Source organism: Natator depressus, chromosome 2, assembly GCF_965152275.1.
Source record: "Natator depressus isolate rNatDep1 chromosome 2, rNatDep2.hap1, whole genome shotgun sequence".
Classification (NCBI taxonomy): domain Eukaryota; kingdom Metazoa; phylum Chordata; order Testudines; family Cheloniidae; genus Natator; species Natator depressus.
In genome coordinates, this window is record NC_134235.1 from 252834752 (window position 1) to 252855828 (window position 21077).

At 47.3% G+C, this 21077-nt stretch overlaps 1 protein-coding gene across 1 annotated transcript in view; it reads left to right on the forward strand.

Annotated features, from left to right (window-relative positions):
• The window catches only part of GARS1 (glycyl-tRNA synthetase 1), a 34210-nt gene extending 23267 nt beyond the window's left edge, over positions 1-10943 (forward strand). Inside the window, exons 12-17 of the mRNA XM_074946379.1 lie at positions 31-171; positions 3061-3146; positions 5470-5579; positions 6668-6761; positions 8046-8236; positions 10670-10943. Of these exons, the coding sequence (XP_074802480.1) occupies positions 31-171; positions 3061-3146; positions 5470-5579; positions 6668-6761; positions 8046-8236; positions 10670-10810 (763 nt within the window). The 3' untranslated portion in view covers positions 10811-10943. The remainder of the gene's footprint in view (positions 1-30; positions 172-3060; positions 3147-5469; positions 5580-6667; positions 6762-8045; positions 8237-10669) is intronic.
• Positions 10944-21077: the final 10134 nt, after the last annotated feature.

Below are 21077 nucleotides of genomic sequence, written 5' to 3' on the forward strand. Positions count from 1 at the left end.
CTCTATTTCCTTAACCGCTCTGTACAAAACAGCCAGTGTTGTTCAGTTTGAGGCAAATAAGGGAGCCGTTGGCAAGGCCTACAAGAAGGATGCGAAGCTGGTGCTGGAATACCTTTCCATCTGTGACGAATGTTACATCAGCGAGATGGAGAAGCTGCTGAATGACAAAGGGTGAGAAGGCCCTGGGTGTGGGGCTGAATAAGATTTTCTTAGCAATTACCTACGCCAGGAATACCCAAAAAGCTGCTTGAGTAAGCTCAGTGCATCCTTCACCAGCCCTGCCAGTAACGGAAGGCCGCGATAAAATGGATCATCTGCAGTTTTTACTGCTGGTGGCTCAGCCAAGAGGCAATTCTTTGCTGACGGATACAATAAAGTAAATATTAGGGTTATGTGCGCTTATGCTTTGGTTTTAAAAGGTATGTGTGTTTACATGCAAACTAGGTGCAGCCTGCTGGCTCCTGGCAAGCTGCCGTGTGTGTCACGTAGGAGCCAGTCCTGCAAGGTACTGAATGTTACCTCTGAGGGGGTGAGAGCCCTCAGCTCCCACTGACTTCACTGGGAGAGGAAGCTGTTCAACGGCTTGTGGGTTGGGGCTCACGAGCTGGCCAGCACTGACAAAGGCGGTCAGGTCTATTTTGAAATAAGATGCGTTCACATGGGAATGATTCCTGCCCAGTATGGATGTCGTGGTTCATCAACAGGCTCATAAGAATAAGAACATGAGTCTGGCCGGACTGGGTGAGACCCATGGTCCACCTAGCCCAGTATCCTGACAGAGGATTTCTGGCAGAGGCCAATGCCGGATGCTTCAAAGGGAAAGAACATAACAGGGCCATTATCAAGCGATCCATCCCCTGTCCTCCGGTCCCAGCATCTGGCAAACAGGGGTTTGTTGAGCTATCATTGAGTAAAACACGGGTGGGAGTAGCATGGGTGGCAGCAGCCAGTCTGACTTCCGGTGCCATTCGGGTTGTTGCAGTGCTAGAGAACGGTGAATATGGAGGGGCCGGGCACAGCCCTGTTTAAGTAGGTGCTTTCCGGTTGGTGAGTTAGGAGTCTCTGCCTGACTTCAAAAGCAGCATCGTTGCATTTCTGAGCAGGGTTAGCTTAAAAAAATAAATAAAGCTGCTGCTCCTATGTTGTTTGAAATAGCTTGTGCAAAACAAGCCCAGTGGAGGGAGTGACTGCGCTGTGTGGGTTTCCCCCCCCCCAGTATTAGAGCCAGTTTGGTGTTTTTTTAAGTGTTTCAGGAGTGTCAAGATAACTAAAGTGCAGGAAAAACACTACTTGTAATTCATCCAAACCAGACCTCCGAGACTGAGAAATTATCACGGGGCGCATTGGTCCCCCAGAAGAAAGTTAACCCAATTCCTTAACCCTCCAATGGAGCAAAGCAATAGCAGTGTTTTTCAGTGGACGTAGCTTTTACCACAAAGGATGGCAGTAGTTCAAACGCGACTCCCTGACACATCCACATTCAGGATGTGCCTCTCTAAACGTAATCTCCTCTGGAAAATTGGTCTCAGTGCAGGCAGCTTGGCACACAGCCTTTCATAAATGCACCCATTCCTGTATTACGCACCCTCCTGGAAGCCATCAGGTTAGTATACCTGAGACACCACTACTGATTCACCAGCATGGGTGCACGGAGCCAGCTGTGTGCTGAAGTGCCTGTGGTTAGACCTGCTTTATGGATGGTTAAGTTTAGATGACTCTGCTCTGTAGGCGGCTGCCGTACAAAATGAGGCAGAGTTTGTGCTACAGCAGCAATTTGCCGGCTGGAAGTTTAATAAAATCTTTCCTGTTTGTGAACTGGGTATTTAGGGCCAGGTTGACATCAGAGGGAGTTCTGCCTGACTGAGGACAGCTGGGGGGCCAGGAAGGGATTTGCTCCCCCTTCCCCCAATGTATTTTGGGGTGTTTGTGGTTTTTTTTTAAATCTCCTTCTGAAACATCAGGGGTGGCCATGGCTGGAGATGGGACATTGGGTGGGGAAGGCCAGGGCTCTGAGGTGGCTCTGAGGTGGCACCATGCAGTCTCTCTCTCGGGTGCTTGGCTGGCTGGTCCTCAGATGCTAAGAGTCTAACTGATCGCCATATGTGGGGTCAGGAGGGAATTTTCACCAGTCAGATTGGCAGTGACCTGATGGGTGGTTTTTTTTTTTGCCTTCCTCAGCAGCATGTGGGTGCAGGTCACTTGCCAGGATTATCTGGCTGTATCTCACTCATTTCCCTGCCATAGTGGAGGGCTCAGACACTGGCGCACCTCGGTCCCTGCTATTCTCTGCCTGTGGCACATGTCTAGTCTCCTGTGGGCTGTAATAACTTGGCCTAAGTTAGGTTGTTGAGTTTAATGTGTGGGTATTGGGTGGTGCTGGTAGCCTGTGCTGTACAGGAGGTCGGATCTGGTGGTCCCTTCTGGCCTTATATTCTGGCTCTGTTACGGATTCGGCCCTATAGCAGCTGTGGGTTAACTTTTTTTGTCCGCCTTGAGGGAGCAACACCAAAAGTTGTAGGAATCAGTCAAAAATAGATTTTGGCCCATCCACTTGTTTGGGAAGCTTTAACAGATCAATAATATCTTTGATTTTTCCAATTCCCATGCAGAGGTCAGGTACTCTCCATCAGAACTCAATTGACATGAAAAGTATGGGTGTGTTACAATACATGAAAAGTCTGTAATGAATGAATGTCTGGTTGTCCTGTGGTTAATTTTTCTTTTTCTGTATTTCACCCTGGAACCCTTCCATATTGTAATTGAATTTGCTCCTGGCTATTAGCCACATTGCTTTTATGTTCACCAATGATTATGAAAAATTTTATTTTACAACAATAATAAAAATGCTAGATAAAAACTTTAAGTATTTTAAAAAAAAAAAAAAAGAGACGTGCTACTTGTTTCTTCCTTTGATCTCTGGAGTTTGAGCTGACTTTTCTGTATAGCCCCCAAACCAGTTTGGTTTTTTATGTTTAAAAAAAAAAACCAGCAAAACAACATAAGGGAAATTGATAACTAGTTCTGTTGACTAATACTAAAGCACTGGTATTTTCTTTACAGGGAATTCACTGTTGAAACTGAAGGGAAAACTTTTCAATTAACAAAGGACATGGTCAGTGTGAAGAGATTCCAGAAAACACTGCATGGTAACTTCATTTACTTTTTAAAAATCTTAGAGATGGGAAGCTGATCTCAATACATTTTGAGTGCAGGAGAGATAAGCAAATCTGAAAGTTGTGGCCAAAATGTTGAGACTTAGGTGCTTAAAATTAAGCACCTAAATCAGTATATAGGTTCCTAAATAAGTGGCTCAATCCCAGAGAACCTGCTGCTTTCATTGACTTCAGTGGAAGCACCTTGGTAAATCAAGTTATTTTTATTACGGTGCCTAAGTTTAGGTACCAAGCTTTGGGGCTAATGGTTTTTTAAAGAAATGTTCCCTCTGTTTTCAGATGAATTATTTCCTTTCAGGATAAGTTCCAGCACAGGATCAAAGTTGGTCAGACAGTTATTTATAGGATTCCATCTTATAAAAGAATCACTTTCTGTAATTATCAGTAGGCAGACTGCCTTCTATCTATGGTACTTACATGGCCCCAATTACCGCTATAGGTGAGGCACCTGCAATGTTCAATGTATTTAGCCTCATAACATCCCTGTGACGTACGGCACTGCTATTCTCCCCATTAGAGGTGGAGACTAAGGCCCAGAGAGTCTAAGTGACTAGAGCTGGTAGGAAAAATTCCCCCTGAACATTTTTTCTTTGTTCGCTGATTCATCAAAATCAAAATGTTTCGCAAAACTGTTCAATTTAGACAGACTTCCGAGACACCCCAGGCTTGGTCTCCTGCCAGCTCTCCCACCTGGGCTTCTAGGGCCCACAGCTCCAGGATGGCTCGCCATGAGGATGGCCTCAGAGCCAGGGACCCCTGGGCTTCCGAACTCTTGGGCCAGCTGGCTCCTCAGTCTGCTCTAGGAGTTGTGTATCTGTGAGTGTCACAGCTCCCAACTCCTTAGCAGCCCACCAAGAGATGGGCTGTGGCAGGGCCTGTGCTCCCAGGGCTTCCAGGCTCCTGACTCCCCCCCAGGCTGAAGACGAGTTTAGTCAGTTTCATTGCTGCCATTCAGTGATGGATGGTAGAGAACACTGACAGTCGTGTCAGTTTTAGTCAGAAGCTTGCTGGGTGCCTGCCCTCACTGCAGGCTGCCAAGCAGGTGGCTGCGGATCCTAGGGGACATATATCACTTTGGAAATACCGTGTGTCTGAAAGGAAATATTGCAGGATTTCAGTTCTGCAACATTTTGGGGGGATTTGGCTTTGTCCCAGTTTTTCCAAAATCTTGACAACTTTTGTGGAAGTGAACTTTGTTTTGCCAGCCAGCTCTGTTAGTGACTTGACTAAGGCCACATGGGAAGTCTGTGGTAGAGTTAGAAATTTAACCCATTTTCTAACCCAGAGATCCAGGTAGGCATCCTAAGCACTAGACCATCATCCTTCCTCAGCTTTTTTTAATCACTTATGAGCCAAGATTCAGAGTACTTCCTGTTAGGTGCAGAGCATCCTTAACTCTTACTCTGCCTCAGAGACCTACGCAATCTGCAGGCATTAGCAAGGTCTCTTAAGTGCCTGTCAGTCAGTGGTAGAAAGTAACTACACTCGTAGTCCATCTCCATTTTATTATCTCAGAGCAGTCAGCTGGAGTTTTGGTTGCTGGTCACTTAATTTGTATTAGTACAGACTCAGAGTTCAGCTTATCCATGGCTGGAAGAGGAGGCATAGCCAGAGTGAAGGAATCTAATGTTCTGTATCCATGTTCCATAGGGCTATGGCTCTTAGAAACAAATTAAAAATGGCATAAGATGTCCTGTGAATATAATCCCGGTGGGAGACGGTGTTGTGCCACAGTGGCTGGCAGAGCAGCACTGGCCTGTTTCACAGAACAGTTATTATTCTAACCAGTGAAGATGGGAACACGAGGCTAGTACATCAGAAATGGCTTTTCAGCATATAAACAAAATAGCATTATCTCTTAGAAGCATACAAGCTGGTTCTAGCTGTAGCTCACGAAAGCTCATGCTCAAATAAATTGGTTAGTCTCTAGGGTGCCACAAGTCCTCCTTTTCTTTTTGCGAATACAGACTAACACGGCTGTTACTCTGAAACCTAGAAACTAACAAACTCTAGCTTCTCAATTTGTCTGCCAAGGCTTTTTCTAAAATGCTGTGCCGTCTCCCCCTCTCCTTTGCTCAGACAACTAGATTCATACTAAAATGATAGCACCCTTATCAGTATGTGTCGTCCAAGTCTTGATCTCCAAGTATTCCCATTGGAAGCAGAGCTATTTAAACCCATCCCTTTATACATTCACCTGCAGTAAATCCAGACCTGTGTGAAGGAGTGCAGGTTCAATCAAGTAACTGTGCTTTTGTAAACTGCCTTTCTGAATGCAATGTGTTTTGTGCTCTAGTGGAAGAAATAGTCCCGAATGTGATTGAGCCCTCATTCGGAATTGGAAGGATCATGTATACAGTGTTTGAACACACATTCCATGTCCGGGAGGGAGATGAACAACGAACGGTGAGCCTTCACGCGCCTTTGGGTTGGTTGAGAAGCAGCTGTGGGCATTTGATTCCATACCTTGAAATACAAAACAGATATGGGAAAACCCTGTTAGGTCAACTCGTTCCTCTCCCTACCACGGCAGGTGCGAGTTGTGCCCAGGCACTTACAATTATCTGGGATGGTTTGCACTCACTGTACTACTTTGGAGGGGAGGACTTTCTTTTCCCTGTGGGCTGAAACTTGGCAGGTCTCCCTCGAGGGGAGTGAAGTCCTTTTAAGTGATTTGTCTGTGCTTTTACCATCTCAGTACCATGCAGGCATCCTCACGATCCTGGCTTGAGACCTCCCTGCAACTGAGGTCAGAGGGAAAGAGTGCATGTTCTAGATCAGACTGGTGGTGTCAGTGATGCCCAAATTGCAACCCAAGGAGCACTCACTGGTGGCCCATGGAGAGCAATGTAGCACTTGGTGCCAGCCCCCTTTCCTTGTTTCCCACGGCTACGTTTTTTTTAAAGAAGCTACATTTCTTTTCCAGCTGAGGTTGCTACTGTGATGGGATTACGAGGCGGGAGAGATGGTCCGTTATCTAGTCTATCTGTTAAGATGTGATCCACCTGTGCAGATTCTTGGGAACCTGTGCTGTGTGCAGTAGGAAGGGAGGGATGGGGTAAGAGGAGAGCATGAAGGCTGGGGAAAGAATCTTACTCCAATTCCCCTCCCTTTGGAACGATGTTTTTTGTTAACTTTGTTAATAATGAACTAAATCTCAGAACTATTTACAGCCATACTCCCTATCTGAATCAAGTCTCTGTTTGAATTGGAGAGGGGGTGTGCTAGATCCTAAGCACCACCATCCAGGGAGATGCATTGGGACTAAATATTTTAGTCCCCCCACACCTTTGTTTTCAGGTGTTTCGGGCGAAACATGCCTTTACCTCTGAAGCTTTAATGATGTACAGAGGGCCAGCTCCTCTGCTGGAAGAAATTGGCCTAGCTCTACTGATTTCCCTGGAGCTGTGCTGACTTACCCCAGCTAAGAACCTAGCGCAGATTGTAGCTGCTTAATAATTAAACTTGTGTTTATTTTGACTGTATTTGTGTAGTTCTTCAGCTTCCCTGCTGTTGTAGCGCCCTTCAAATGCTCTGTCCTTCCTCTGAGCCAGAATCAGGAATTCATGCCTTTCGTCAAGGAGCTATGTGAGTAAATGCAGCACCGCGGATGCCCACACGATCATGGATTGGAAAGATGTGGTGGGGGGGTGGAAACCAAGAGTGGGGGTCTTTTAATGATGCTTGTTTATGCCAAAGGTAGTAGCATGCACCTGAGGTAGGGAGAACTCCAAAGCTTTCAGCATCTTCTGTCATTGGAGACCTCTGCATTGATATGAACCAGCCTTGCAAATTTATCATATAAACTTATCAGCTTAGGCACAAAATATGCTCCTTTGCTCTTTACCGTGAGTCCTAACGAAAAAACTATTATTTACCTGCATGTCAAAAAATGTGACTCACCCTGCCCATGTAATGGCTGTGGTGAGTAGTGTGTTTGTTGCTTAGAGCAGGACAGGAGCCCAGACTGCTGCGTCCTGTTCCCAGCTCAACCACTCACTTGCCACGTAGCCTCTGAATAAAACCTAGACCTCCTTGTGCCCAGCCCTGGGCTTTAGTTTCAAAGGTAGCCCTTCCCCTCTGGTATGTCAAAGCACTTTGCAAAGTAGTGCAGGAGAGCACAGTAGCAATCGCTGTGTAAGTCGGTGGAACAGCCGTGATGTCCGACAATGTTAGAATCAGGGCTTGCTTGGAGCTTTTGTTTTCAGCTCTTTGAGATAACCTGTCTGGGCCCAGACACCGAGATGAACCGGTTCTTTAGTTAGTGTTTTGCTGCAAGACCTTTAATATCAGGCTTGAGAGACCCTTGATTCGGTGTCCTCTTTCAGAAGACTTAGCAATGCACGATAGAGTGCTAACCCTGCACTGTAGTGTCTGCATGGTGTGGGTATGAGCCTGAACCCTTGTGTGGGCCTCGAACCCGAATCCTTCTGTCACAGTAAAGTCACTTCTTACTTTCTAGCCCCCAAACACATGCAGCCTCCCCCCAATTATTACTAATGTTGTACCCGAATTGCGCTAGGTGCTTTATAGGCATAGAATAAGGAGCAATCCTTACCCCGAGGAGCTTAAAACATAAGGGCCAGAATCTCCCACCCTGGCTTCGTGGGCAGACTCACTGACCTCGGAGGGACTGACTGCAGCCAGGTGGCAACACAGGACCCTGTGTGAACAACTTCCAGTTAAGAGTTGGGCCGAGCAGCAAATAACCGGCGTGGGGAGTGGTTGTGGGTCCGCCTTGCTGGGACAGTAATGCCTGTCCATTGGTACTCCCCTCACCCTTTTCTATTTATCACCCTGTGGGTCTGGGTCCTTCCGATCCTCCAGCCCAGCTGGGCTGTTGCTAATCCTGGGAATCTCTGCTTCTTCCAGCTGAGGCGCTCACCAGGAACGGCATCTCCCACAAAGTGGACGATTCCTCCGGCTCCATTGGCCGGCGTTATGCCAGGACCGACGAGATCGGCGTGGCTTTCGGCATCACAATAGACTTTGACACGGTGAACAAGGTGCCTCACACAGCCACTCTAAGGGATCGTGACTCCATGCGTCAGATACGAGCCGAGGTAAAATGCCTGCACGTGTGTTAGGGAAGGAGTTAAATGTATGTAACTAGCATAGGGGCTGGGCCTGTTGCCTCTGAACCTGTGGGCATACTGGCCTTGGTGTGAGCCATGTACAATCCATGTGTTCTGAAGGTGAGGGGTATTCTCACCAGCCTGCCAGTGAAATGAACTGAGGAGTTACTTTCAACAGCCAGAGGGAGACGTTACCCCTAAAGGAGCCTTGAGCCATTTAGGCACCTGCTAGAAGGCCAACCCGCTCACTGTGAGTGTGTGCCATTGTGGGAGTAGTTGCTGACTTGTGTATGTAGCACTAAGCTGTCCCCCAGACAATCCTGTGGTGACCTGTCACTGTTGTTGGGGGGAAGTAGGCCTCCTTGGGGCCTCAGCATGGTGTCTCCATAGGCTGTTCTGTGGGCTGTTCAGTGAGCTGTGACATACAAGTGACCACCTTGGACCCTCTCCTTCTGGTGAACTAACCCCTGCGGCCTCTTGAGGTGCTTTAAAAGCCCAGTTTTCACTTGCTCAGACAGACTTTTTCAAGTGACAGCTGATCTGACTGCCAGGGGGACTGGGCTAGCTGTACCTCTGACCCCGCGGGTTTCTTGCCCTTCTTCTCTCAGGGAGGAATCTCACAGTCCTTGCACTCAGACCAGGAGCTGGATACGCCGACCTGGGTGCATCAGCTGCTTACCGCCCTGCAGGTCCGACTGGGTTTCAGTTAGTGATACTGACCAACAGCATTTTTGAAATGCAGGATTTTTATTCAGCATTTGGAACAAAATATTAGAGAAAAGAGATTTTCAAACAGTCAACGCACGTAGCTAGTCACAAGCTAGGGGTTTATCTACGTGGGGAGATTTACCAGCAGACCTATGCTGGTGCAGTACTTACCAGTATAACTATATCAGTGAAACTATGCCAGTATAGTTCTGCTGGTAAATTTCCCTGCGTGGACAAGCCCTTGATTACATAGGATGACTCCTCAAAGTGTAGGCGCAGAACAGAACCAATGTACATTCTCCCAGCAAGCCCAGATTTTCCTCTCTCTCCGTGGGAGTCTGTCAGGGTCTCTCAGGGTTGGTCTACGCCGCAGATGCTACAGCGGTGCGGCTGTGCCACTGTAGGGCCATGGTGTAAACGCTTGCTACAACGACAGAAGGGGGTTTTCTGTCACTGTAGTGATTCCAGCCCCTTGAGAGGCGGTAGCTAGGCTGCCAAAAGAATACTTCTGTCGACGTAACCTTGTCTATACTGGGGCTTAGCTTGGCTTAACTACATCTCTCTGGGTCAATCTAGGGTTTAGATGTAGACCAGGCCTGGGGGGGTCTCATCAAACTAGTTTGGATGCTGCCCAGGAGAGTGGGCTAGAGCCATTAAAGCGATTTGCTCTTAATCGCCCTTAGTGCAAGCTGTTAAGTGGCTGTTAGAAAGGTTCTCCTCCCCCTTTCCTTAGGTGGGTAGGCTCAGCTCCCCAGACCGCTCCTGTGATGAAATAGCCATCCCCCGCTATGGCACAGACACACCTGACACAGATGCAGTCAATACTGCTAATCCAAGAGCACCCAGGCGATGGTCACTGTGACATCCTTGGGATTCTCCAGAAGGAAGGGAGCCAAAATGGTGGCCACAGATGATGTGGGGACACTCGTGCTCCTGCAGTGGAGGAGTCTCCTATTGGTCGCATGCCAAAAGGAGACGGCCCTGCATGCATTGTGAAGAGCAATATCTTGCTGGGCCCCTCATACAAGCATCACAGTAGCTGTCCTGGGCCTGGTCCAAAGTCCATCGAAGACGCTGGAATGACTCCCATTGATTTCAATGAGTGCTGGCCCCAGTGTGACTAGTAGGTCTGATTTTTTTCCCATTGAACCTTCAGTCAATTCACACATGGTCTCTGTGGCTCTTAAACTCTGCCCCATGATCACACACTCACAATAGCGGAGAGAAAACTCAGCAGATCCTGAGGCAGCCACTGTTTGTGCTCATGTTACGGTGCCCCAGAGCCTGTCAAAATCCCCTGCTTGCAGGTTCATTTGGACCAGTACATTCTCTGCCTGTCCCAAGGTGTTGTGTGACATTGCCAGGTGCCCCTGTGCTCCACCCAAGTGATGGCTGCATTTCACTAGTGAATCCCCATGCTATGAGTAGTCGACCAATATTCGCTACGGTGAAAAGTGATCTAGAATCAAAATGCCCTGTTGCTTGGAGACCTGATGACTTGATGTCCCAGTGGGTGATGAAGAATTTATGGCTGTAAAAATATTACATGAAAATGTTGGGCAGATCTGCTCTCACCAGAGTGAGACAGTTGATGGTGTGGCAGTATTTGTAATACAGTGTTAAACATTATCCGTGTACCCGTAGGATGAAAGAAGTCAACTTAGTGGTTGTGTGGCCTCATGTCTTGCCTCTTTCTGTGCACTCTCCTCCTAGGTCTCTGAACTTCCTACCATAATCCGGGACCTGGCAAATGGTTGCCTAACTTGGGCTGCCGTGGAGGCAAAGTATCCACTCTTTGAGGGACAAGAGACTGGCAAAAAGGAGATAATAGAGGAAGACAATTACCTGAAATAAGCCCCATATGATGTCCACTTTTTACTGTTCATGTTAATATGAAATAAACTATCATGTGTATTATTCACAGCTGCATTGTTTGTGCACCCAGGGACTATGTTTTTTCCTCAGTTGCTGCCTGATTTTAACTTTAAACTGAAATAATGGCAATTAAAGGTGTTATGAATAAAACCGCCCATTGCCTTTGCTTGCTTTTCCGTCTTCCAGCCCTTTGACTTTATCAGCCACTGTGTGTGTTGGTTCTTGGGGGCCCAAATGGAAATTGTGGGTGCACAAAAGAAGGCTGGTCCAGTCGTTAGACATGAGTTCAAGCCCCTGCTCTGCCACAGATTCCAGTGTACCTCACTTCCCGCTCTGTAAAATGGGGTGTGGGGATAAATACATTAAAGTACGAGGCGCTCAGTTATTTCGGGGGATATAAGTACCTCAGATAGACAGGTGTGGGCTGAATTTGGCCTTGTGTCCAGAAGGAACTCCTTCACCCTTTCTGGAGAGAGAAATACAACAATCTATTGGGTTGGTGGCAGGCGTGGTTATTTCTGAGACTCCATGGAATACCGCGTAGCCTCAAGCCACGATGCCCAACCTTCAATAGCGGTGCTCTGCATGTGCCTGCTGGAGAGCTTAACAAGCTTCGTCTCTCAGGTTAAGTGTCATTACTCCCGCCAGCCTTGCACAGCCAACACTGCTAAGCAAGAGAGTTGGATTGTTTCTTGTACAACAGAGGGCTTGATTTGCCCCAATTGATGTGCATGGCAGTGCTCCCGCTGACGTCAGCGCCACAGGGTTGGGTGCTCATGGCATGGTTTACTAAGCGTGTCAGTTACGCCGGTCCGGCCCCATTGGCAGTAATAAGGCTGCACAGATGTCAAAGAGGCCCTGCTTTAGCCTGCAGAGCCATTACCCGTGCGGACAACGCACCAAGGGGAAATAAATCCGCGTGGCTGCTGGAGAACAAGCAGAGTGCAGCCCTGGCAGTTAGTAAACATCTTTTCACGTGTAAACTGAGCCAGGCCAGAGGCTTTTCCCATCCCTCAAATACTTTTGGGAAAGTGAAATTTTGTCCCCTCTCAAGTAGGGCCAAAAAATGAATCTAAACAATATTCGCAAACTGAAATGGAACTTGTTGTTTCGGTCAATCAAAACATCAGTTTGATTTCACCCTTTTTTCTTCCATTGGTATTTTCAGTCTAGTTAGCTTTCCTTTTGAAACAAGAAGTCATTACACCAGAAGTTTTCATTTAAAAAAAATGTCAACACACACTTTGACAACTGAAATTTTTCAACGTTTTTTGTTTTGGAAATTTATCAAAATGGACCCTGTTCCTGAACAGTCTCAGGTTTGACTAATCAGTATCTGACAAATGATTTGTGGGAAAAATTCCCGAACAGCTCTGTAAAGCACGCACACATGACAGGGCAGTGAGCATAGAACCGCACAATGCCAGCTCTGCTCTGAAAACAGCTCTGAGGTTACCCAGATAACCTTTAACTCTTCTCTAATACTAACACCCTGAGACAAGTCGGCACTTCAAGCTACAGTTGCTCAGCCTGTGGGTTACAAACAGGTTTCAGATGGTTGCAACTACCCTGCCCTTCTCATACTGCTAAACATGAGAGGGGCATTAGTATGGAAAAGGCAGAGACCCACAGCTCTAAATCACCCATTATCCATCTACCACAGGTTCACTTCAGCAGAGACTGACAGAAGGGTGGAATTCTACTAATGGTATTGGCTGAGCAGAGACTTCCCTTATTTACAGCAATATACAGAGCAAAGATGCACTTCACCAATTTCTAATTAGATGCAGCATATTGAAGGCCATTCACAACAATTGTGTGCCATTGACTGCAAAAATAGCATAAGATGCAGCTTGTATTATGTACTTGAGACTGTGACAATGAGCCATGATGCTGGAAAGAGCAAAGGTTAGAGCAGTGACAAACTATGGTGTTTCAGAGTAACAGCCGTGTTAGTCTGTATTCGCAAAAAGAAAAGGAGTACTTGTGGCGCCTTAGAGACTAACCAATTTATTTGAGCATAAGCTTTCGTGAGCTACAGCTCACTCACAAAAGCTTATGCTCAAATAAATTGGTTAGTCTCTAAGGTGCCACAAGTCCTTTTCTTTTTGCAAACTATGGTGTGTGAGACAGGAAGTTACTTTACCAATACACTGACTTTCCAAATCCAAGTTGTCCCCAGCGGGAGGGTGGCATTTTTTTTAAGCCCAAAGAAAGTCTTTGATCTGAAACAAACATCTTACAAAAGATGGGAGGTGGACTGTTTACTGGTCTCTGTATATCTATAGGAACCATGGTTCCTGATGTGGATTTTGTATGGACTTCAGAAATAATCTGCAAGAAGCACTCATCCAGCCATGGTTGCTGGGGAGGAGACATCTTGGGCAGATTATAGGGGCTGTTAGTGCCAGGAATTCTGAGCTGTGGTAAACAGGCTAATCGATAACCTTCAGGCTTTTGCTGTTACACCTTAAAAGTCTGCAGAGACCTGACACCGATCCTGCAATTCCAGATTCCCCATCAGACAGCTTCCCAGCTATCTAACTCTGCTCCCACATCTCACAGCTGCTCCTGGGCACCAGAGCTTTTAAACAAAATCTCATTTGAACTTTCTAGGAAAAACCACATTTGAGCTAACAAAACCAAAACCCCACTACGCCCTGGAAGAATTTTCACATCAAGATAAATATTTTTCTTCTTCTTTTGGCCTGACTTCCCACCTCTCTCAAACAGCTCAGCTTTAGGCAAGACATTGCTCACTTGACCACGTGTAAAACCTGGAGTAGAAGAGAACTTTATTGAACGTAGAATAGGAGCAGCCAAAGCTGGGCTTGTCAACATGATGAAAGCATCAGTTCTCAGAAGCAGACCTCTCATGCAGCTGAGTTAAATTTCCTAAGGTGCCCATATAGCAGGGAGTTGATTATAGTATAAAAACCAATAGGGTGTGTCAAGGCTGATTCCCCACTGTGGCACTTCGAGTGCAGAAGGTGGGGCCCACAAGGATTCTAAATATTAATACTGGCCACTCCCGGCTTGTATTAAACTCCTAAGGTTACAGCTCTTCTCTGACCTTGGATGGGTAGATGCTGCCACCATCCAAGTGCAAAACCCCTTTGAGAGCCCAGGAAGGCACACTTGGGAATTCCTTCCTGTGGGCTACCCTCAAGCCCTTTCACCCCCACTCCGGGAAAGAGCGGAGAAAGAAAACAAAGGAAATCAGCCGTTGCCCCCAGCTAATCAAACAACATGGGCACAAACCTCTTAGGACACCAAAAATCCAATCCTGTTAAAAAGGTAAATTTTATTAAAAACCGGACCCTCGCTAGAACGCGGGATTTGGGATCCATGCGCGGTACTGCGTTAACGTGGGGACCGTGTTAAAATGAATTACAATTAAAGTAATTACATCTGGGATCCATGGCCACGACAGCGTTATATGCGAATTCGCGCTATATAGACGCGCGTTCTAGCGAGGGTCCACTGTACATCTGGAAATTAGGCTTTTGCTAGATTTATAAAAAAAAAACCACTTACAAAATTTCAACATCAAGAATAACCTTCTTGAGGTCCAGTTTAAAGGTTACAAGCAAAACAAAAGCACCTGGGTTAGCACAGAGGAGTCCACGAGCCAATAAAAAATAAACAAACAAACCCTAATCACGTCTTCCTAGACATTTTCTGATTTGTGCGGAGGTTTTAGGTATGAGCGGATGATTTCCATACCTGACAAAAAGCGTTTTACGGCATAGTCCCAGCCCTGACTCTGCTCTGTCCCCTCTCTCCGGAGAACAACAACAGACAAAGGGAAGGTTTTTCCCAATTTTAAAAAGTTCTAGCCCTCCCATTGGCTCTTTTGGTCAGGTGCTCACTCACTTCCTTTTACCTAGGGACTTTTTTAACCCTTTACAGGTAAAGCAAGTAGAGAACGGCCACTAAGAGGGATTTTATAGCTAACTGGCTGGCTGGCTGTCCCTAAAAGGGAGCTCCCCTCTCACCCTTCATTTATCACAGGGTGGGATTTAGGGGAAAAAGCCTATAGGACAGGGGTGGGCAAACTACGGCCCACGGGCCAGATCCAGCCCCTCAGAGCTTTGGATCCGGCACACAGGATTGCCACCACTGCAGGCTCCGCGCCACTCCGGGAAGCGGCCACACCACGTCCCTGCAGCCCCTGGGTTGGGGTGGGGCCGCAGAGAGCTCCACACGCTGCTCTTGCCTGTGGGTACCTCCCCCAAAGCTCCCATTGGCCAGGAACGGGTTACTGCAGCCAATGGGAGCTTTGGGGGAGGTACCCACAGGCGCGGGAAACACACGGAGCCCTGTGCTCCTCCCTCCTCCAGGGGCAGCGCAGGGACGTGGTGCCGGCTGCTTCCCGGAGTGGAGTGGCGTGGTGCAGCGCGGGGCTGGAGCAAGCGTGCAGGGAGCCTGCCCTGGCCCCAGTGCGTGCTGCTGCCACCCCAGAGCCACTCTAGGTAAGCAGCACCAGGTTGGAGCCTGAACCCCTCCTGCATCCCGCACCCCAACTCCCTGCCCTGAGCCCCCTTCTGCACCCCACACCCCTTCTGCACCTCAACCCCCTGACCTGAGCCCCCTCCCGCTCTCCACACCCCTCCTGCACCCTAACCCCCTTCTGTGAGCCCCCTCATACACCCCGCACCCCTCCTCTGCCCCAACTCCTTGCCCTGAGCCCCTTCCTGCACACCACACCCCACACTCCACCCCTGTACCCCAACCCCCTGCCCTGGCCCTGCAAGCAATTTCCCCGTCCAGATGTGGCCCTCGGGCCAAAAAAGTTTGCCCACCCCTGCTATAGGACATAGCAGCACAAGTCCCACTGACTTTAATAGGACTTGTGATCCTAAGTGAAATGCCAGAACATTAAAGATACAGGGACTACCATGTCATCTGAGGGCACCGAGAATTAAGTTTTCCCTGCCGTATGTTCCTTTCATGAAGCGTGGGGGAAGGAGACAAGCCACCAGGAGCATATGTCTAAATGCTTTTGCTGCAATTCTTGGAGGACATGGGGAAACAGCACAGATAGCAGGGCAGCCCGACATTCGTGCATTGCTGAGGCTGTTTAACAAGGCACAGCAGGTTAGGACAAGTCTCCAAAGTCTGGATTATTTCATGACTTTAATGGATTAGGCCAACATTTTCCAAAGTGACTGGCAATTCTGGATGGCTTCTTGTTTTGGGTGCCCAGTTTGAGGCACCTAAAAGGAGCCTGATTTCTGCAGCACAAGTGCTCAGCACTTTCTGAGAATCAGACCCCTTAAAAACTTCTCAAATCAGGCACCCAATATTACAAGTCACTTTGGAAGATTTTGGCCAGCAGCCTCAAGGCCCATTGAACACCATGCCAGGGCCTCAGTTTACTGCTGATGGTGAAAGAAGAGCACCATCTACTGAAACACTCACCTCCTGCTTTGTAGGGCAGCAGTCGCAGTGCTATACTTAAACCTACAGCCAATAGCAGAGTTGTGAGACTGGGTACAGGGCCAAATGCAAAAAGCAAAGAAACCTGGCATGTCAGGGTTCCCTCCCCACTCTGAACTCTGGGGTACAGATCTGGAGACTCACATGAAAGACCCCCTAAGATTATATTCCACCAGTTTAGGTTAAAAACTTCCCCAAGGCACAAATTCCTTTCCTCGTCCTTGGACAGTATTGTTGCCACCACCAAGTGATTTAAACAAACATTCAGGAAGGGGCCACTTGGAACCCTATCTCCCCAAAAATATCACCCCAAGCCCCTTCACCCCCTTTCCTGGGGAGGCTTGAGAATAATATACCAACCAATAGGTTAACAAAGTGGGCACAGACCAAATCCCTGGATTTAGGACACTGAAAATCAATCAGGTTCTTAAAAGAAGACTTTTATTTTTTTAAAATAGTAAAAGAATCACACCTGCAAAATCAGGATGGAAGGTAACTTTACAGGGTAAGTAAAAGATTTAGTCCCCTCTGACTCTGCTTCCTAGTTACACCACAGGAATAAAATTACCTCTTAGCATAGGGAAAATTCACAAGCTAAAACAAAAGATAATCTAATGCATTACCTTGCTATTACTTACAATTTCTGTAATTTTAGATGTATCATTTCGGGATCTTTTTAGGAGCTGGTTTACCTGCTTGGTCTCGCTCTTTGTCCTGCGAGGGAACAAAACAAAGAGAGCACAAACAAAACCTCCCCCTAGATTTGAAAGTATCTTCTTTTCCCATTGGTCCTTCTGGTCAGGTACCAACTAGGTTAATTGAACTGATTAATCCCTTACAGGTAAGGGGAGTCTGTACCTCTGGCCAGGAGGGATTTTATGTTACTGCATACATAAGGGTTGTTACCCTTCTCTTTATATTTATGACACCTGGTATTACTGCTCTTTATTCCAACTGCTGTATTGTTGGGTTTTCATTATGGTGTTCAGTGAACCACAGCAGGGAGAGCAACTTCCTATTGACTCAGGAGAAATACTCCGGCCCCATTCCCACCAACACCTGCAGTCATAAAACATGCAGGCAAAATTGCTCAGGATCTTTAGTGAAACACATAACATGAATTCACTGGGATTTCCCCTCCCCCCATTAGAAGGTGAGACAGATTTGGAACGAGATACAGGGTAGCAGAGCTAGAATGAAGCTGTGAACTGCAAAAACACTCCAACCACCCCAAAAAAGCACAGCTGATTTACCCCCACTTCCCTGCCCCCATCAAATGCTGCTTCTGATGCTCAAGTGAATGAATCTGACAGCAGTTAATTATCTTGATAGTACTGGAGTGGCTTTATAAGAAACATAAAATCCTGTTGGCATTTCAGGTGGCAAATTGTGGCCAGCTGATGTGAATCAGAGCTGCTTCTATTGAAGTCAATGGGATTCCTAGCAGAAGGGTGCTTTGGGGGATACCGCAGTCAGTTGAGCCAACGGAGGGAGCTGTGCAAGGATCTTCTCCCCATGCATTCAAACCAGGGGGCAAGGTGTATGTTCACATGAAATGCTTTGAAATTAGCATACCACGTCTTACTGACTGAATTCAGTACAGCTGTACTGTAATATATATCAACCACCCTGATGTTTTTAGCCAGCTACAGTGCAGTATACAATTAGGCTGTGGAATACATTGTTCAGTGGCTTTCCAGCTGAGGGTGAACAATCAAATACAATGAAATGCATTACAAGAGCCTGTGCTAGGCCAGTCCTAGCCTGGAGGTACTGTTCTACAGTATGCCCTAAGGATCATGCCTTCTAGGCATCCCTTTTTGCAGGTCTTTGGTGATCATTGAAAACAGGGTTGCTTTGTTTTTTTAAATCGTATCATTCAGAACCTGTGCGGCTGATTGGTTACACAGGGTCCATGGCTTGTTCTCACCACCTGATGGAGCTGTTGCTCTATAACTCACCCTGAAAATGCCCTAGGACATTTGGGAATACAGTCAGCACTGAGCGGCTAAGTATCTTGTCCCCGAGTAATAGAGATTGTGAAGTCCTGCTAAATCTTGCAATATTTGGTGCTTTTTTTAAAAAAAGCCCCAGCTCCTGGAGTCAGGTGATTCAATTACCTCTCAGTGTTCAATTAAATTAAAAAATAAGTTTCTAGCCCTCATTCATTTAGAGAAAAGCTTGAAAACATGAACAGCAACTGCTCAAAAACCCATAGGTAAATAAAAAGAACCCAACATGATTATAACTTTATATCTCATGATTTTTAAGTCAGTCTCATGATTCTGAGGGGACTTGGCTCTTGGTTTTCAGATGGCTGGGGCCCCAATCAAGATCAGGGCCCCATTGTGCTAGGTGCTGTATGGATTCCTGGTGAGAGGTAGTCCCTGCCCCAAAGAGCGACAGTCTGCTCAATGGAGTTATGCCCAGGATCAATTTGGCCCAACATTACTAAGCACGGGTGTCCCCCCGGGCTTTCCTGCCCTGCTTGCTTTTCCTGATGTAGGATCCAGGAAAATCCTTAGGGATCACAGACTACAACACGGCAGTCCTTACTCCTTCTCCTCTTTTCCATGGCTCTGGGCCGCTTTCTGCACTGCTGAAACTCCAATTAAACCTGGGAGGCATTAAAACCTGGCACGGATCCCTCGCTGGATGGACAGATAGGTGGTGAGCTGTTCCACTGGATACAATCTCCTTTGCCATGGCTGCATCCTCCTAAATGTCACCCTGGAGGAAAGCAGAGAAATCTGACAGCGCCACGTGGGCTGTTGGAGAGCCAATCCTGTCGGTGCTAGCCAGGGTGGGAGCCCTATGTCTTACCTCCACTGGGGATCTGTCTGAATTACAGCCACTGGTTAGCAGCTACTGATAGAGCTGTGCCAGCACAACCTGCCAGTGTAAAGAGGTAAAGCTGCTACTTGCACGGGAGGAGTTTCCCCTGCTTGACACTGAGCTGCCTAGGCACAGAATACAATTTATCCAACTAGCCTCTGCTGGCCGAAATTGGAGCTAATCCCCTGTGTAGCCTAGGCCCTAGTGTAGCCAAGACTCCTGCAGCCACTGCTGTTTTGATCAGCATGTTGGGTACGCTTGCTCTGAGCAGCGTGACAGAGCCGAGTCCCTTGCCTGAATAGGCACCACTGCTCGGCGAGGAATGCTTTTAAGAGAAGTGCAAAGGAGGGTGCCTGGAAATGCTGTTTTGATGCGAGACCAGAAGCTAGCTCCCCTGCAATAGCTGTGGCTGGGTTCTGTGGTTTGGCAGCTAAAAAATGACTAACAAAGGCTTCTGAATAATTTTCTTTGCATTTAAATGAATTTGTGCACAAATAAAAGAGGAAGGCGCTGTGGGGGAGGGCGGAAAAGCACCAGCTTGGCAAAGGTTTCGGTGAGCACGGCATGAGTCAGAGTGTGCTTGTTGTCGAGTAGAAGTTTTCCTCGGGGAGCCACTCAAATAATCCACCCTGGTTATTTAGTTTTGTTGTCAGGGAATAATTTCCATGAAGCCATGTGAGTGATGACAAAATGCAGTCAGCTAACTGAACCCAGGGCAGCCACCAAGTTCTTCGGAGTTCCTAACGTTCCCCCAAGATTTACGTCCGTCTGTCTCCCAGACCAGTTACATAGGGTTGTACAGTGCTCCTATAACACGAACACAGTTGCCTTTGAATACAGTGGACCCTGTAGGTGTTAACCTGATTCAATAAGGTTTACCCAGGATACTGCAGGAAATCGCCCTCCGTCACACAACGTGCTGCTGCTCACCCTTTTATTCAGAGCATCTGGGTCGGCGTTTGCCAAAGCCTTTAGTGGCGAGCTGGCAGCTCCTATGTACAAAATGATCTTTTCCTCTCTAGCCACTCTGTGCGGGTGAAAACAACCAGCTCTTCACACCAGTTCCATTATAACATACTAATTTGGCATTTAAGGGCTGAGCCAAAATCCACTGAAGGCAATGGGCAGCTTCTCCTTTAACTTTGGGATGGGCTTTGGGTCAGGTCATAGGAGAGACTGCACTGGACTAAACAAGAACACGCTATGTCTCTCTTGATAGGTGGAGACTTACATTGTGCATTTCCCTTTGCTTTGCCACTGACGGCAGCCTCTTTAGCTGACCTTTCCGCTTTTTCCATAGAGTCATTCACAGATTCTACGGCCAGAAGGGATCATTGTGATCATCTAGTCGGACTTCCTGAGGGACACAGGCCAGAGACCTGCCCTGAATTCATTCCTATTTGAAAAACCTCAAGCCTTGATTTAAAAATTGCCAGCAATGGAGAATCCACCACAACCCTTGGTAAATTGTGCCAATGGTTAATGACCCTCACTGTTAAACATTTGCAGTTTGAGTTTGTCTTCAGCTTCCAGCTGCTTCCCCCACAAGAACCTTTCAACCACCTTCTGTGCTTCCCCGAGCTCGTGGAGCCACCTCTCCAAATCAATGCACACAGCCGCTACCCTCTCCTCCTCCCAATCCCTTCTCAAGAGCCACTTCTACCTCCCTGTCCATTTAAACCCCTTCTGAGAATGGCTAGCGCAGGTGGCATCTCCTGACTGTCCCATGTCCATTTATCTTAGTGAAAGGGACAAAATTTGGAAGCTTCCAAATTGTTCCTTTGGCTAAGAATCTACATAAAACAAGTCTGTAGTGGGGCTGATATTTTAGCTTAAACCCAAAGAAGTGCATCCACACACCCTTTTACACTGGTTTAACTAAAGCAGCTTGAAACCGCACGTGATGGGTTGGGTCACAGAAACTCCCTCAGGACCATCAGTAGATGCGCTGGGATACCACTGAGAAAAA